The 16,575-nt window shown below is 35.1% G+C and overlaps 2 protein-coding genes across 4 annotated transcripts in view; one reads left to right on the top strand and one right to left on the bottom strand.

Moving 5' to 3' along the window:
* Window positions 1-374: 374 nt before the first annotated feature.
* Window positions 375-10,189, bottom strand: LOC144476617 (uncharacterized). Of its 2 annotated transcripts, XM_078193742.1 has the most exons (10): window positions 10,105-10,189; window positions 8,804-9,210; window positions 7,727-7,883; window positions 7,108-7,323; window positions 5,725-5,987; window positions 4,351-4,629; window positions 2,028-2,087; window positions 1,916-1,963; window positions 1,744-1,791; window positions 375-1,045 (listed from the first exon to the last, which is right to left on the bottom strand). In XM_078193742.1, exons 1-10 carry the CDS (start codon window positions 10,187-10,189, stop codon window positions 902-904), a joined length of 1,707 nt encoding a protein of 568 aa, XP_078049868.1. In that variant the 3' UTR covers window positions 375-901. The 2 variants fall into 2 exon arrangements, with proteins under 2 accessions (XP_078049868.1, XP_078049878.1); XM_078193752.1 differs by lacking the exons at window positions 375-1,045; window positions 1,744-1,791; window positions 1,916-1,963; window positions 2,028-2,087 and adding an exon at window positions 2,884-3,042.
* A 2,781-nt stretch (window positions 10,190-12,970) lies between these two features.
* Orco (odorant receptor co-receptor) overlaps window positions 12,971-16,575 on the top strand; it is a 12,497-nt gene continuing 8,892 nt past the window's right edge. Inside the window, exons 1-3 of one of the 2 annotated variants that reach the window (XM_078196337.1) lie at window positions 12,971-13,183; window positions 15,355-15,489; window positions 15,790-16,173. In XM_078196337.1, coding sequence (XP_078052463.1) covers window positions 15,355-15,489; window positions 15,790-16,173 — 519 coding nt within the window. In that variant the 5' untranslated portion in view covers window positions 12,971-13,183. Of the gene's footprint in view, window positions 13,184-13,210; window positions 13,370-15,354; window positions 15,490-15,789; window positions 16,174-16,575 lie in introns of those variants that run through there. The other variant, XM_078196338.1, reaches the window with a different exon arrangement.

A 16,575-nucleotide genomic window follows, 5' to 3' on the forward strand; every position in this document is an offset into this window, starting at 1 on the left:
TGGTAGCAACCCACAAATTTTAGAAACTCCTGAAATCGGTGAATTATATAATTCTAGAGCAGGAAGTAGAGCAACTGCGTGAGGTGCATCGTCTTTTACCTTGATAATCATCAAAATGCTCTACATTCGAAACCAGTGTTACAATTACGTTGCGTACGCGTAAATTTATGCGCATTGCTAGATCAGCTAGAAATTATTCTTCTCGGTAAATAAAAATCAATTGTATTATCTATGCATCGAGTTACTTAATTAAAACGTTTACCGCTATTAGTTTATTATTTCTTATCGCAGAAATAGGGAACGAAGATTGAAATAGTAATTCGAATAGTAATAAAACGTATATTCTGTAACTAAACATAAACACACCAAAAAAATATTTAATTTTTAATTTTGTTAAACTAATCTATAATCGCATAAATAGTAAACATTTGTTATTTAAATAATACATTTATTTTTCCCTATAAATTTACATATCACGTATCGTATAGTTACAAAAGTTCCATTTTAATTATTATTTCCGATTCGACCGAACCGTTTACCCCTATTCTTAATTAATTTATGTGATTGTTCTTGTTTGTCGTCGCTGCGAAGTTCCTGCGAGTTTTCTAAATTGCACTTATTGCAACACTGACTGGATACGGTCAAAAATGATACGTGCTTTTATTGACTTTTTAAACAACTTTGGCAGCTCAAAAGCGCGCGATCGTCTACGAATTGTGATTTGCATATTTCATTAACGTATTTAACAAAAGCCAGCAAGGCTCAATAATGCACGCACGCGACGTCCAAAATCCCACGAATGCACGTAACGTTTAGTTACCGTTTAACGAAAATTTCGCGCAGCCTTCGTAGAAGAAAATAAGGCTAAGGCCCCGTGTAAAAATCAACGCCAAAGATATTTTTAGGAAGCAAGGGCGAATGAAACAAAGACGGACGTGATTGCGCCGAGAATTATACAAAACTCTGTAGTCTTCATATTCGAGTTCGCCGAGTTTCGATTTTGAGCATCTGGCAGGGATTCTTTGTTTTCGTTATTTTCCTCTTCCTACGAATGACAACGTAAAAGTAAACATTAATAATAAACAAAAATGAAGAACGCTCTATGCAACAATAAAATACGAACACATAATTGTACTACAAATATTAACACCTTCCATTTACATTACAGCCAAAGGGCGTTTTACCTAAAACAAACTGGCTTCGAAATTCTTAAAGTGTAAGTATGTATTAAAATTAAAATAATATCAAAATTGACGAGACTAAAGTCATTCGAAGTCCGTGCTACTTTGTACAGATAATTGTACATTTATGTTAGCTGTAACATATACCGGAAGAATTATGCGGATACGTATGAAAAATCTTATTTATAATAAAATTTCTTTTTCGTTTTATTGGCTTCTTGATAATATTTATAGCGCGCAAGAGATATTTCTCGTGTCAAGTAGAGAAGATAATTGGGTCACCTGTTCTAGGTAGAACACCGTGTATATGTTAATAGAAAGTGAAGTAAAATCTAATTATATTTACCATGGCACATGTGGGTCATAAAGTTAAATTAGCTTATATCTGCACGAAACTCTATAAAACTCAACATTTCATAGTTATTCGAAAACATTTTTAAAGTTGTAAAGTGATAATACTATATACAGATAATTCATAATATACCATTTTAAATTCGTGTTTTATGATGCAACAAGCGTCTGTTAATTCTAAATTGAATATAATAATTTAAGAACACAGTACCATTGTTTCCAACTTCTTCACAGGCAAAACCTCTTTGATTTGGTCACCCTGTACAAGAAAAAACAAATTACAGTATACAGATAATTCATAATATATCATTTTAAATTCGGTTTTATGATGAACAAGCGTCTGTTAATTCTATATTGATTATAATAATTTAAGAACACAGTACCATTGTTTCCAACTTCTTCACAGGCAAAACCTCTTTGATTTGGTCACCCTGTACAAGCAAAAACAAATTACGATTTACTGTTTAGGTATAAATTAAATGTCTTATTACTTACCTCAGTATTTCCAGCAGCGTTCGTTGCAGCATTTGGTATTTCAGTCTTGCTATCGTTCATCTGTGTACGTAGAAAAAGATATGTATTATGTAATAGTTTCATTTGAATGTTGATGTAACTTTTATTCGTTAAAATATTTTATAACAATAACATGAAATTGAATGTATGAATATTTAAATGCTCGACTCAAAATGTATTAAAGTATAAATCAAAGTGTGCGTTGTATTTATTGTATAAATAACGAGTTCTCCTTAAAAATATCTGCAATAAAATCTTATACGCATAAAAATACATGTAATATTTAATATACAGTTTCAAGTGTCAGCCCCTCCTTAGTATTGTTTTCTTCGTTTCTACGTCTCGTCATCTTAAATTCTATCCGATACTCATTGTCAGATATAAAATAAGAACTTGGCTGTCTTTTCTACGCGTAAGGTTGTGCATTACTATAATCAATTTCCATTTCGATAACGAATAGTAAATAAAACTGTACCGAATAATTCATTTTCTAAAATAAAATTTTATGTTTTACTATTTCCAATTACTTCTCTGTTTATATTCACGTTCTATTCATTCACTGTAAATCGATTTCACTCGTTACATTTTGCAGTTTGTTTTTACAGCAACGTTTGCCAAACATTGATCGCCTAATACTATTCGGTAATTATAATACTCTTGCGAATACGACAGTATTATATACATTTCCCGGAGATATTTTAAATACACGTTGAATCACGATTACGATTTCACGTGTCCAAAGATCGAGCAACCTAACAAGCGTCATTTACGGATTAAAGCAAACTTTACATACCCTAACAGATCGATCCAAGCGTAGCCGCAGCATATGTTAGAATTTCACCTGATTTATCTTATACCCCTAAGGTCACGGTTAATTTCAGGCTGCCCTGTCGATGTCATATCAGAACTAACAATGTCAAGCTGTACGCATAGGTGTCAATATCAAATCGATGTCCTTTCAGAAACTCTTACGAACTACCCTCGCGGTGACGTCAACCTATTTATTCGAAATTAAAGAAAAAGAAAAAACAAAACAATTACGGTTCTGCGTTCGGTTTAAGAAATCCTAACGCCGAAGCGATGAAATTATTGCTGAAATTACCACAGGGTCAATGTCTAGGACAGCGTCGAAGGATAGTATTTATAGTGGCAGCAGTTTATGGTCAGTTTTAAACTATCGTCATACATGACGATTCGCTCGAATCGTTATCCAACGATGCGTTATCAAACGTTGCTACGGTGCAAAGAATTTGAGTTTTGCGAAACAATCTATAGAAACCAAAATGAAAGGGAAATGAAAGAAAACTAAAGCTGAATAAGAGTTGTAGATAGAATTGTACACCGTTTAGGTAAATATTCATTCGAATGATTATTTGAATATAAAATTATTTATTAAAATTACATTCGAAGATATATTGTTTTCACTTTATTTGACGTTTAAGATCTCATAGATCTTCGTAGCTTATTTCGAGACTAATCTTACCGGAGATTCTAATTCTCGTGTCAGTTTGCAAAGATTAGGGTAATTCATTACGAAAAGAAAAGAAAAAATACATAAAATACGATTATAGATTTTCCCGCATTTTAAACGTCAGCACATTACATAAAGGCATATTGATCCGCAGCGTGCTTGCCAAATAACATTAGTACATATTCGCTGACTCGCGACTTTCATTGATTCGAAGCAATTTAAACTGTACTTAATGTGCAGTCAAACTTCGTTTGTTCTGTGTAAGCTTTATGTAATGAACTATATATTGTATGATTGAATAAATCATAGGTGTACACTGTAGGAAATTATAGGCTTCCTTGAAAACCAAGTAGCTTAACCTTCAAGTGGCGAGCACTGTTTTACTATTACCATTGGTATCACGGTAATGATATTACAATAATGTCAAATTGACTTCGTATTCATAACAATGATTTTATGTCAAATTGGCTTCGTGTTCGTAACAGTGATTTGATGTCAAATTGATTTCGTATTAATAACGGTGACATTCATGTCAAATCGACTCTGTGTAAATGGTGACTTGGCGTCAAACGTTGATGACGTCAAAAGTCACTGGATTTTGTTTATTAACGAAAATAAGTGACCAATGAAAGAGAAGATCATCTGGCGTCGGCCGAGCTCGTTCCCTCATTGGTCAGTGTTTTTCGTTAATGACTATTAAACAAAGTCGCGGATTGCATTTCGCGGATTAAACCCCCTATTTTCCGATTGCGAGCGACTTTTGGGATACCCTGTATATTAAATAGATAACAAATGATATGCAGAGTTACTAGTATGTTGGTGGTATTAACTTACTACTTTTTCAGTGACATCGGTTGCATTTTTGGAAACGTTTTCTTTCAATGAAGCAGTCAGCGGCTGGCTGACAGGAGGAAGATTATTATCCTGCCGGCGAACTCTGCAGCCAGCACCTTGGCATCCGCCCGCGATAATAGTCCTAATGACTCTAGGAAGATCCCAGATGGATGTCGCTTCATGAAGTGATCTGGCAGCCGGTCCGTTAGCGAAGAACGGTATTAGTTTGGCATCGTCCGAGCAGAGTCCGGCTACTACCATCAGCATATCTTGGGACATCTGAAATTTGCAAGATAATTGTTATTATTCGGGTCACTTTAATTCATTTGTATTAGCACGATTTTTTAATTTTAAAATAAATTATTTGTTCACACTAACAATGTCCACTTAAAACATAATCGACGATACCTAAAATAGATCTACCAGCTGACTTACGTTCTATATAAATATATTTAACTTGATACTTTTACTTAATAAAATAAATTAAATTTAATACTTTCTAATTATTGCTATTCAAGTTAATTTCATTTCACTCAATGTATTTAATCGTTGCGTTAGATATTTTTATTTTGGCTATGTATTATTCGAATAATATCGTGTAAGTGCAAGATACAAAAGATCAATTCCACTATCAAAATCCGCGAGCCCCGAAATTTGCAATATTCTTCCCTTTGCTGAAAATTGAATAATATGATAAATATGCGATGACGCTTGTTGAGACGCGCGACTCTACTCGTCGTGCAAAGGTAGTGTTGAATCGATAACATCAACACGTACGATTTTACTGCGAAATAGAAAAGTGTGTGTTAGACATATTGTTCACGTTATGTCGAATACCTTTCTGCTGCATGTACAATCAGATATACATATGATGTAACAGGATTAAAAGGATTGAAATGTGCTATCAAAGATACAGGCTTTCGAGCAGTGCACGCTAGTATTTAATATTCGATCGTACATTTCATATCGAAAATATTTTTATAATCGGCTATATACCTCGACCGGTAGCCTATGAATCGATTGCCATGGTAACCAGTAATTTATCTATTATTGAGGTAAAATTATTACTGTAAGTTTCCATATTACTATATAATTTTTTACTATATGTATATTGTATAGTATATATAATATATAGTACTATACTATATAATACTATATCATCTTTTAAATATTAGATATCTTTCGCGATTGATAAAATAAATAAAATAAATAGATTTAATTACCCTACAATGACGTACTATTTAAATTTTTTGTACGGTTTTCACAAAAACCCAGACAGAGTATATTATTTTGGACTTCATAAAGAGATAAAGATTACAGATTTTTAACATATTGCCAAGTATCATTTCATAAAATTGACGGAAAGTTATATACCTCTGGTTGCAGGATCGCCAAAGCGGAATTGAGTTCGCTCGCAGGCGTCGCGGCGACCAATATGAAGCCATTCTGGTTTTGAATCGACTTCAGTTCGTTAACTATATCAGCCAAATTGGACCACAGCGGGTGTGATCTACCGTAGGGATTCGACTCCTCTGTGCTAGCAACGTTTCTACCCAAGGATTCCAGCAGGGAACGGAACAGTGCCGTTCTTATTCTGGAGAACATGTTGAAAACGTTCCATGCGGGATCCTCCGATCCTGTGATAAACAATCGAATGGACATTAATCGAAAACCATCTCGACATTTTCGTTTACAGTGGAGCGCCGTTTGTATGAGCTTGAATTTATATAAATTCGATTTATGTGAACTTGGATCTATATAACTTGGAATTATGTGAATTTGATTCAGATAAGCTCTATTTATTTGAATTAAATTGTAGTAGAACCTAGTTAACTGAACTTTATCGTGAACTAAAACATCCTATATGAACTTGAACTCCTATTAAATGATTAAAAAATCTTAGTGGTAGGAGACGAGCGAACTTCTGTTGCCGGCAGACAGATTCATATAAATGTAGATCTATTGTGCATCGCATTTTCGCTGCATCATTCGAGTAAACTGTCTTTATTATAAAACTTTGAATATATAACTCTACCTACTGTATCACTTTGATATTAATGACGCTACTTTAATATTAATGATTTTCTAGCAGGAAAAGCAACGCTTAATACAAAATTGTTTATCAGTCACATAACGATGCATTGGAACTGGTAGTTGTCATTAAGTGGATCGGAAAATATCACTGTTTACAATTCAAACTTTTTGTTTTATGATTTCTTTGTCGAACGTATTCGCCAGAACTATTCTATTATCAATGATTTTCTACCAGGAAAAGGAATTATGTCTTCTACGAAATTAAATACATTCATCGATCAGAAGAACATCTATAAGAACTGACGATTATAAATGTTTTTCTAATTAGATCGACAAATGTCACGGTTCACGACATTGACTTTTTGTCTTGAGACATCTTTTCTACTAGGTTCACAAAAACGATTTCGATTTGCTACAACGAAATGAAAATGTATGATGTATATTTATTGTTATTATGTATTCAGAAACGGAGAATAATATTTTATTTTGATTCATGATTAGAAATATAACAGTAGTCTATGGCAAGGACAAATTTGCAAATTATTCCTTTGTACATTTAATAAAGGAAAAATTAAGAATAAGTGTTTGTTATTTTATGTTAGTTAATAGTTATTAACTGTTATACAATAGTGACAATTATATTTTTAAAATTATCAAGCCTATTTTTAATATTTATAAAATCGGATCAGATGTAAACTACCGCTAAATGCGAAAAAAGCTCACCGTCTTCTCGATTATTTGGCGAAAATGGCGCCGCTGGGACGCGGATGGCCGGCTTTCCTAAATCAATCGCGATCCAATCGCTGTGTGTTTCAGATTTAGCTTTACGTATGTTCAATTTCATGTTTTCGTCCATTTCGTCGAATTCCACCGGAACACTAACTGGCTCCTCATATCGGAACAGCGATGGGATAGTGAAATTCGTATTTAATAGCGTGCCTAATGCAAATAAGTATTGTACATTAAATTTATGCATTTGAAACAGTTGATATAATATAATATTACTATTAATATACCTGAATAATTTACATAATAGAATATAGACAGCTGTATTTAACGTTTTTCGATTATAAAATTGTAGACGAAACCTATAGGTAAAATAATACATAAAAATAATGAAATTAATTACTTAACAGCTTCTAAACATTTTTAAATCATAGTTCAACATTTCTCTATAAGATACAATGTCATTATACTTTTCGTATTATTTCGTACAGAAAGTATTTCTCTTTTTATTAATTTAGTAGGATTGTTACGTTCAAGACCGTTTTTCATAATGCTGTAATATGGAATCCTATAGGTCTTCGATAGCTAAAGTGTTATCATTATTTTTTAATTTAACCTGTTGTCATCCCTCTGACGTCACGGGCCCATAGCAGTAACGTGGCTACATTTGACCGTAAGTATCGCTCGCAATCGCATTCCGTGTCCATGCTTCCCCCAATCAATGCTTTGTCCAAGAAAAATCGCGTCGCTTCTACTTTAGCATTATGGCAGCTCTGCGAAATGTTCAATAAGATATTTCCGTAAGACATGCATAAGATTAAATAAAATTCCACCCCATGCGACGCCTACTCTGCTATTTAATAGTAATGTATAATAGTGTCTACTATATAATATTATTAATATTATGTATACGCCTTGTTGAAAGAACAGTAATGAAATATGGAAATTGAGAAAAATATCTTCTGAATAAAATAAATGTATTATTAACGATTCATGTTATATAGATATAATATGCAATATTAATAATATTACGTAGTAATGACAATTTTGAAAGGAGGAACGCCTTTATTAATGTTTCTATTATATTTAATATTATTATTAGTAAATTCGAGACTATGTCACCTTAAGTTAATTATTTTTTCTATAAATTATTGTTTGAAAGACAAATTTATGTTATAAATAATAAAGAAACACAAATGAAGGATCTTTTATATCATAATCGAAATGATTTCAAATGATATCGAAATAATTATTGGAATTTGGTTGGAAGTATCATAAAATTCTATACGAGTTGATTGAAATTATATAACTGAACTGTTGGTAATTTTTCGACATTCTTGATCGCAAACACAAAGGGAATATAAAACGTAATATTTATACGATAGTAAATTGAACCTAAAGAGACCTCCGTAAAAAGTCGAGCAAAAGTCGGCACTATTTCATTGTAACATATAAGAATCATTAACAAATTCAAAAACTAGTTAAGAGAGTACCTAGTATTGCAAAAACCAGTCACTGTTAACAAAACATAACGCTTAACAAGTGAATCGAATAAACTAAATGCATTCCGTACACGCGACTATCTCGGAAAGGAAAAGTTTTCTATTTTACCAACAATTTAATAAATCGACTTCTAGCCAACGCGCGAGACCAAATAATCGAGCGTGCGACGATTGCATCCTCAGAGACATACCTGGAGATGTCCTTCAACCGGAAACGAGTGCGACATCCTGAAGTCTTTCCATAGATCCTTTTGATCTTGGTCAGATTCCTCCACCAAAAGAAGAATGACGTTCCGTGGGCTGGAAACGGTGCTGCCAGCGACGGTGGTCTGTTTCGCGGAGTTGATTGCAGCGTCCTTTACGGTCTTCGTGAAGCGGATGACGTCCTCGACGACTTCGGGAACAAAATCTCTTTTGTCGTGTTCGGTATCTTGGGAAATGTTCCGCTCGGCGGGCTGCGTCGCCTTCTTCGTGTCGGTGGCCTGCGAGACCTTGTCGAAAGTTGTCACTTGCGTGTTTCCATTCGGAGAGTGATCAATGGTGACTTTTTGCTCGGTTTCCAGAAGCGGCACGACGTTCCAACCGGTGGGGACGTTCACTGCGACCAAACAAAACCCAATGTATCAAACTACGGTGGCGGGTTGTGACGTCTTCTCGTGGTATCGCTTCATGAACATTGCGTTACGAGATGCTTCGATCGATCACGCGACCATGAGAGACACGGTAACAGGAGCAGTTTTTTTGTAGTTTCTTCAAAGACTTGACTGGGCGGTATACATAAACACGGTTGAAACAGTTAACACGTTGGTATATTAATTTCATTGCATTTAAAATACTGACCTTCTGTGAATTTGTAATAATATTTTAAATAATTGTGATTCGTAATACTAGGGGCATAAAACGAATTTTGATCTATTAAATTGATTAGAGAATGAACTTTCTGTTAGGTTCCTATGTTTTTTAATTGACACACGACATTTCTATTTTACATAAATCTCTGTAGTTCAATTATAAATCATTATAAGCAGATGTGATCAACAAGAAGCAAGTTTTAATCTTTTTGATAAAAAGCCTTTCGATTGAATCCTTTGAATGATCAAAGAAACCGCCTCTGAAGGAAAGATAAGTATTGGATATAGTTAAACTTATTCGTGTTCCAATATTTATTATCAATATACGAAATAAAAGGTGTCCAAGTTAATTGTAATTCAGTTTTGACATAAGTGCATACTATTTCCATGTATTTAAAGAAGTATTAATAAAGCTACTAAATTTGTTTACCAACTTCTGTAATAAATAATTCCAGTTCCTTTCTTAAATTTATCAATAACAGTCCACTTACTTTGTTATCGTAGCACCTTTTGAAATGCATATTCTAATCGTTTATCAACATTTCCAGCTTCTCACGATTCAATCTCGTGTTTTTTTAAATAGATTTTCTGAACAACTATGTTACTGCTTGGGGGAGAATAAAGTTTTGCGGAAGTTCTACCTGAACGATCAGCGGTGAACGCGGAACACGGCAGCAATACCATCAGAATCGCGTCGAGCAATGCGACCATCGAGGCTACGCGCATCATCTTCCCTCCTGCAACAGAAACGAATTATGCAAATATTAAGAAGAAAAAATTGCAACTCCTTGTATGCGGCAGTTCAACTCGTTTGACTGTACCTTCGCAAAAGTTCGTCTTATATCTCCGATACCGCGGATGCTCCGTCGACTCGAGATCGTGGAACGTGTTTCAAATTAAATCACAATTCACTGCAGGCAATCGCCACGTTTATTCGGTTACCTCGATCGCAGGACAACTAATCGATAGCTTCACGATCAACAAAAAATCGTTGCCAAGCGAACAAAAAGAAAGATTCCGAACTTCTTTTTTCCACCGACACCTGGGCCAGCTCAATGCCAGAACGAGGGGCAACATATATGGTTGAAATATTTATTGACAATCAACTTGTATTTAATTAACATTCCGGTTACCCCGATAACAAATAAAGTACTCGATGAATTCTCTAACTTGCAAAATTAGATAAAGTTAAGTGGCTTAATTTTCAAGGTATTCAAAGTATAAAATCTGTCTTTATAAAGTTAAATATATGTATATAACTATAGAACTATTTTATATTAATAATTTTTGATTAAGGATATAAGTCAACGAAACAGGGGAACCAAATTAGAGACTTTACAGAATTTCTCATGTAGTTTCATGGAAACACGATTTATTAAAGAATGTAGATACATATGAAATGCAGATAAGAGACGAAAGAAACAATGCTGTATTATTTACGGCGCTTTCGAAACCTATAGTTCTAACTTTTGTATACTTCGAATCGTGCACGGTGTAAGCGGACGCATGTTCAGCGGGCTTATAGGCGCTGCGACCGGGGCAGTTTCAGCATATACTATACGTAGATATAAACCGTTTCCTCTGCAAGCTGAAAGAGATAATCGAAGGTTCTTCGGTTTAAAGACATAACCCGCTCGAGGGAAAGAAAACGAAAGACGCTGTTCCGTGTTCTTTGCGCAACAAACGGGCAAAGAACTTTGCAAACGGGTGGTTTAATTAATCATAGATCGACTGCCTAGATTCTTCTGCGATCATTTGAATAGTGTCAAGGCGGTTTGGAGGTAAACTGGATAATAAGCATCTATGTGTCCGTATCTATAACGTGACCCAGATATCCGTTCTTCTTTCGCGTATCTTTTCAACTTTGTGAACCGTACGCTTACGATATCGCAGATAACAATACAAAATCTTTACACTAAACAGAGACAACGTCCTTTCTACTCGCATTTCGCTCGAATTGAGAGTATCGCGGTTGCAAATGTAACGAGAAATCCAATTCCCACAGTCTCTGTTCTAGGAATTATCGTCTGCAACTCATTGCTGCATCAAGACACGACCAGTTATAGTTAACGAATGTAACAAAAGTTATAGTTACCGAGTATAAAAAAATCACTATTTTCAAAATAAAATATGCGATATTAAAAAATGAAATAATTAGGTAAAAAGTTAGAATTACTGAAATTATTATATATGTATTATAAATAATGGCATAAGTCGCACCGTAAGCGAATAAAGTAATAAACGTTTAATCTGTACAAACGCTTTCAACGATGACAGCATTTCGATGAATGAAAAAGTGTGGCCTGTTAAATGATGCACCATACCCTGCGAAGCTTATTCCCGATGACAAGTTTACACAGAATGCGTAACGTTTAAGTAGGGTTGCCGTAGTTTATCGGTGACCTACGAGTTCGAAGTTTACTTCGCTGCGCAAGCAAACGTAAAGGAGAATTCTGTAAAGCGTTATCAATATACGCCTACGCGTATTTATTCAAACCGGTAATTTTTACGCTATCGCGAGATGTTTAGGGTGATTTATTAACCTACTTCTAAGGTAATCGACGCAAAAAATACAACCATTATACTGGAAGCTCCGCCAATAAAAATGATCTATTGAATATATTTGACTAGTCCTTTGTAATATAACTCCTTTCACAGAACGTGACAACGTTTGTTTCTTCTATCTTTTTGAATTACTTTCATTCATAAAATCAAGTTTTGTTTCGATTTCATTAACTGTTGCGAGCTGCGTAGTATACGGAATGTTTCCATACAGCATATATAATACATTATATTATTAATATTATTACTATTGGTTGCTAGATATCCAAGAAGGTCGTTCCAGCTTTACAAAAAGCTATTTCAAATTTTCAGTTGCACAGAAAAGTTCTGCGTGCAGATAATTCACAGTTCAAAGCTAGTCCGTGTTTCTTCCGTAGTAACTTATTTTCTAATCATTCTAAAATAACTTTTTGCCATGTAACCGTATCGTGAGAATGCTAATGGTCACATCATCTTTATAAACACAGCGCGAGAACAAAGACTTTTCCCAAGGATAATTCTCCTAAATGAATCAACAATCGTCGGTGTCCGATTAAAATTACTCTTAAAGCATGCGGCAGAGCTAACGCATAGAAACGATAGAGACCGCAGCGGGAAGTAACGCAAAGAAAAGGGTGAAATTTTCCGGTAGAAGGAAAAAGTGGGAAACGCCGTTGTTCGGGATCTTTCTATTGTCCATAAGTTCTCCTTCTCCGCGCCGGCTCTCCCCTCTTGGCTAGGGGCTTGCGAAATCCTGAATAATTGATACGATTACAAAGTTCCATGTCGACGATACAAGAAACAACATGGCCACGACAATCCGGCTGCAACGTCGGAGAACGTCTGCGCCTCGGTACCGTTCGCGGATTGGTCCACGTTTGGTGCCCCCCGTCGGGCTGCCGGGGTGTCGCGGTGGCACGAGCAGGTGACAGCCCTCCGTGACCGACGGTACGGGGATGGTGAAGGGAGAAAAAAAAAAGAGGAAGGAACGTCGACGAAGAAACCAACCCCTCGGGGCCGGCGATCGAGGGTCAGCCGACTCGCTAGCTCCGTTAGTTTTCATCGATACCGCGTGCCCTTATCACCGACACGCCGATTCCAGTTTGCGAACCATCGGCGATCTCGCGCCCCGCCGTGGATACTTTGGATAATTCGCGTGGCTAATTACCGGGCCTCAAGGTGAGAATCTGGCTAAATCGGCTGCGACCCGTTCGCGCGAGATTCCTCTCCGCGCGCATCTTTGGTGAAACGAAACCGGCACTGCGACTTCCGGCGCGTCGCGATTCGAATTGTTCTGTTCTGTGAACGTTTAGCGTCACCTTTGTTTGTTGGACAGTGGGTGAAATTATTTTCAGCACTTCGAGGGTACGACTCGTTTGACGTAGCAACGAGAATGGTGTTCAGCTGGTCTTGCCACGGTGCCCACCTTAGTTAAATTGTCTCAACCGATATTTTTGGTCATCCAAATATAAAGCTTTAAATTAATAAAATGTTTTTTATGGAATTATATTTATATGAATATATAATTGTGGAATTATATCTGGATTTTGGCTTCGCTTAAAAGATAAAGAACTCGCGATGTTCCAAATATTTTTAAATATCCCGGAAGATGGCAATTTCATAGATAAGACATTTTAACTAAGAACGGTATTATAGCGCACACACGCACGCATCTATTAACCTTGACGATTGATAACCTTGATAATTTATATTAATGACAATTAACCAACATTTATTATCAATTTAATCGTGTCCAGAATGCTATATTTTACATGGCATTTTATTTAAACTTTTTCTCCACTTTTCGTTGAATAGTGAAGAAGACGATAAACAATTTTAATCCAGATATTCGAATCTGGTGGATCACTTGAGGGTTAATTTATGTGCAGGATGTACCATTCGTTATTTAAAAAAAGTTTGGAGGGGCGTAATTCGGTGTTGCTATGTTATTTGTACGCTTGTCGGACGCACGAAGGTCATCTTCACTAATTCAGTAGATAATCATATAACTTTTTATTGTTGATCCATGCACCTCAGAATTTTCAATAGACCTGTATTTGAATATATTTTTATTTTAATATTGTAAACATCTACTATTAGTACAAAGGCGTATACTCGCGTAGTATTTAATGACACGTGGTATTTATGCAATATTTTATTTCGCGTGGTCTAAAAGTGTACGCTTAATAAACAAAATAGCTTCTTTTCAAATAAAGAATAGTTCAAGGCAGTCGCATGTAGTGATTAGAATGGAACAACCTGTATATCTTTTATTCTATTTCTTTTGATATTTTTCTACTAGTCTTTGTATTTTTTACAGTCTTTGTATGGTATTAGTGTACGACATATTATTTTTTAAATTAATCCTTATTTTGATCATTATATTTGATTCATTTTGATGTTGTATTGTGTATATGTATCTATCTGAAGAGAATAAAAATAAGTACGCAATTGACTATGGCTGAAATAACTAATAACTTAATTAACCATTACGATCTCTAAAACGTCAAACAAGAGGTGGAAGAAATAAATCTAACATTATTAGAAAATATAACGTTTGTCACATTTTTTCACTTTAATGACATTCCCTCTTTCATTACATTTTGCACTTCACGCGTTAATCAAAATAACGTACATTCACTGTAACTGCATTATTCATCGCATCTTTTTTTTTCAAAATTACTTCACAGCAAGAACTAATTATTTCTTTTGTTGGAACTTCATGGATGCTTTATAATAAATGTCTGCCGTTGTATTATAACAAACCCTATGCCAACATGTAGTTTAGTGTTTCTTGCTTCAAGTTTTGTATTCTTTTATTAATATTTTTGTATTACTTTTGGTTGTATCGTAATAGTTATTATTTTAAATTTTTCTAAGTTCTATATAGGAATAGTTTGGTACTTAATACTTTTAATACTTTTTTTATTAAAAATATAAACATTTATTTCTATTTCTTCCACTTTGTTTCTACTAGCTTGTTCTCATTACTATATGATAAACTATATGATAAACACTGAGTCAAATGACAAAATTTGCCGATATTTGTATAAAATTTTATTCTACGTTCCATATTATATTTTACATTCTCAAAAATTTAATTCCATATTTTTCAAAATCTTATTCCATGTCCTATAAAACATAGTCTACATTTTAAAACTTTGTATTCCACTTTTTATACAGTTTTATTTTACATCTCATAACATTTTATTCTACACTTTGTAAAATTTTATCTCTAAGTAATTTAAAATGTTAAAAATTACAGTCCTGGCTTGCATAAACGAGTTAACAACAGGAGTAAAATATCGATTAGGTATCAGGTGATCGACTTTTTGACATTTCTGTCACAGATGATGAATTTCAAGCAGCAGGGGCTGGTCGCCGACCTGGCACCGAACATCACGTTAATGAAAGTTAGCGGTCACTTTCTGTTCAATTACTACAACGACAGTTCCTCGAAATTCGTACACAAAATCTTCTGCATTGTAAGTGGATCCACAATTCACTATATACTATGCTGCTTTAAATAATGAAACCTGGAATGAAAAATTCCTAACTGATAGTTCTAATTCGTTCAATTTAATATTTCCATAAATACGCTACTATCGATCGAATTAATATAATATTTACAAGCTTCGGTGTTTGACAATTTCGTAACAATTCTTCGCGTTGAATGAAAAAGAGTCACCTCTTTATATTTACGATGCTTTACAACGTGTTTATTGTGTTAATCAAACAAAGTGTGAAATTTCTTCTATTCCATTCTCGGATTGAATGATCCACAGGTCCACCTCGTCCTGCTTCTCGTTCAGTTCATACTCTGCGGTATCAACCTCATGCTCGAGAGCGACGACGTCGATGTACTGACAGCGAACACGATCACGATGCTCTTCTTTACGCACACGATTGTCAAGATGGTTTATTTCGCGGTTAGGACCAAGCTATTTTACAGAACATTCGGCATCTGGAACAATCCCAACAGCCACCCTCTGTTCGCCGAGAGCAACGCTCGGTATCATCAGCTGGCTGTAAAGAAGATGAGAATACTGTTGATGGCTGTCATGGGCGCGACGGTGTTGTCCGCGGTTTCATGGACCACTATCACGTTCATCGGTGATTCGGTGAAGAAGGTCACCGATCCTGTCACCAACGAAACCTCCTTCGTCGAGGTAATAATTAATGGCATTAACGTCAGACAAACGGAGCGTCCTCTTTTATCTTATCGGTGGACCGCAGGTTTCACGCATAACGAAAACTAAATGAAAGGGCATAGCGGATTAAGATGGTCAAAACTGCCCTTAGCGATTTTTCAATGAGTCATAGACCGTTCGATAGCTGACCAATAAAAACTCATCCGTGCAAAATTTTAACCCTGTAACTTGTCCGTGAGGGTAGTCACAGGGTAAATTAGATTTCGCGGTTTTCCGGCATTTTTCCACCTTTAGCGGCTTTCTAAAATTTTGAAAAAAATGTGGCTTATTTCAGACATCGAGCCGCATATTATAGAAGTTTTTCAGATTTTTAGGTTGCAAACTGTGATTATAAAAAATGAAAAACCCCCAAAAACTCGG

The sequence above is a fragment of the Augochlora pura genome, chromosome 2 (assembly GCF_028453695.1).
Source record: "Augochlora pura isolate Apur16 chromosome 2, APUR_v2.2.1, whole genome shotgun sequence".
In the NCBI taxonomy this organism is placed as follows: domain Eukaryota; kingdom Metazoa; phylum Arthropoda; class Insecta; order Hymenoptera; family Halictidae; genus Augochlora; species Augochlora pura.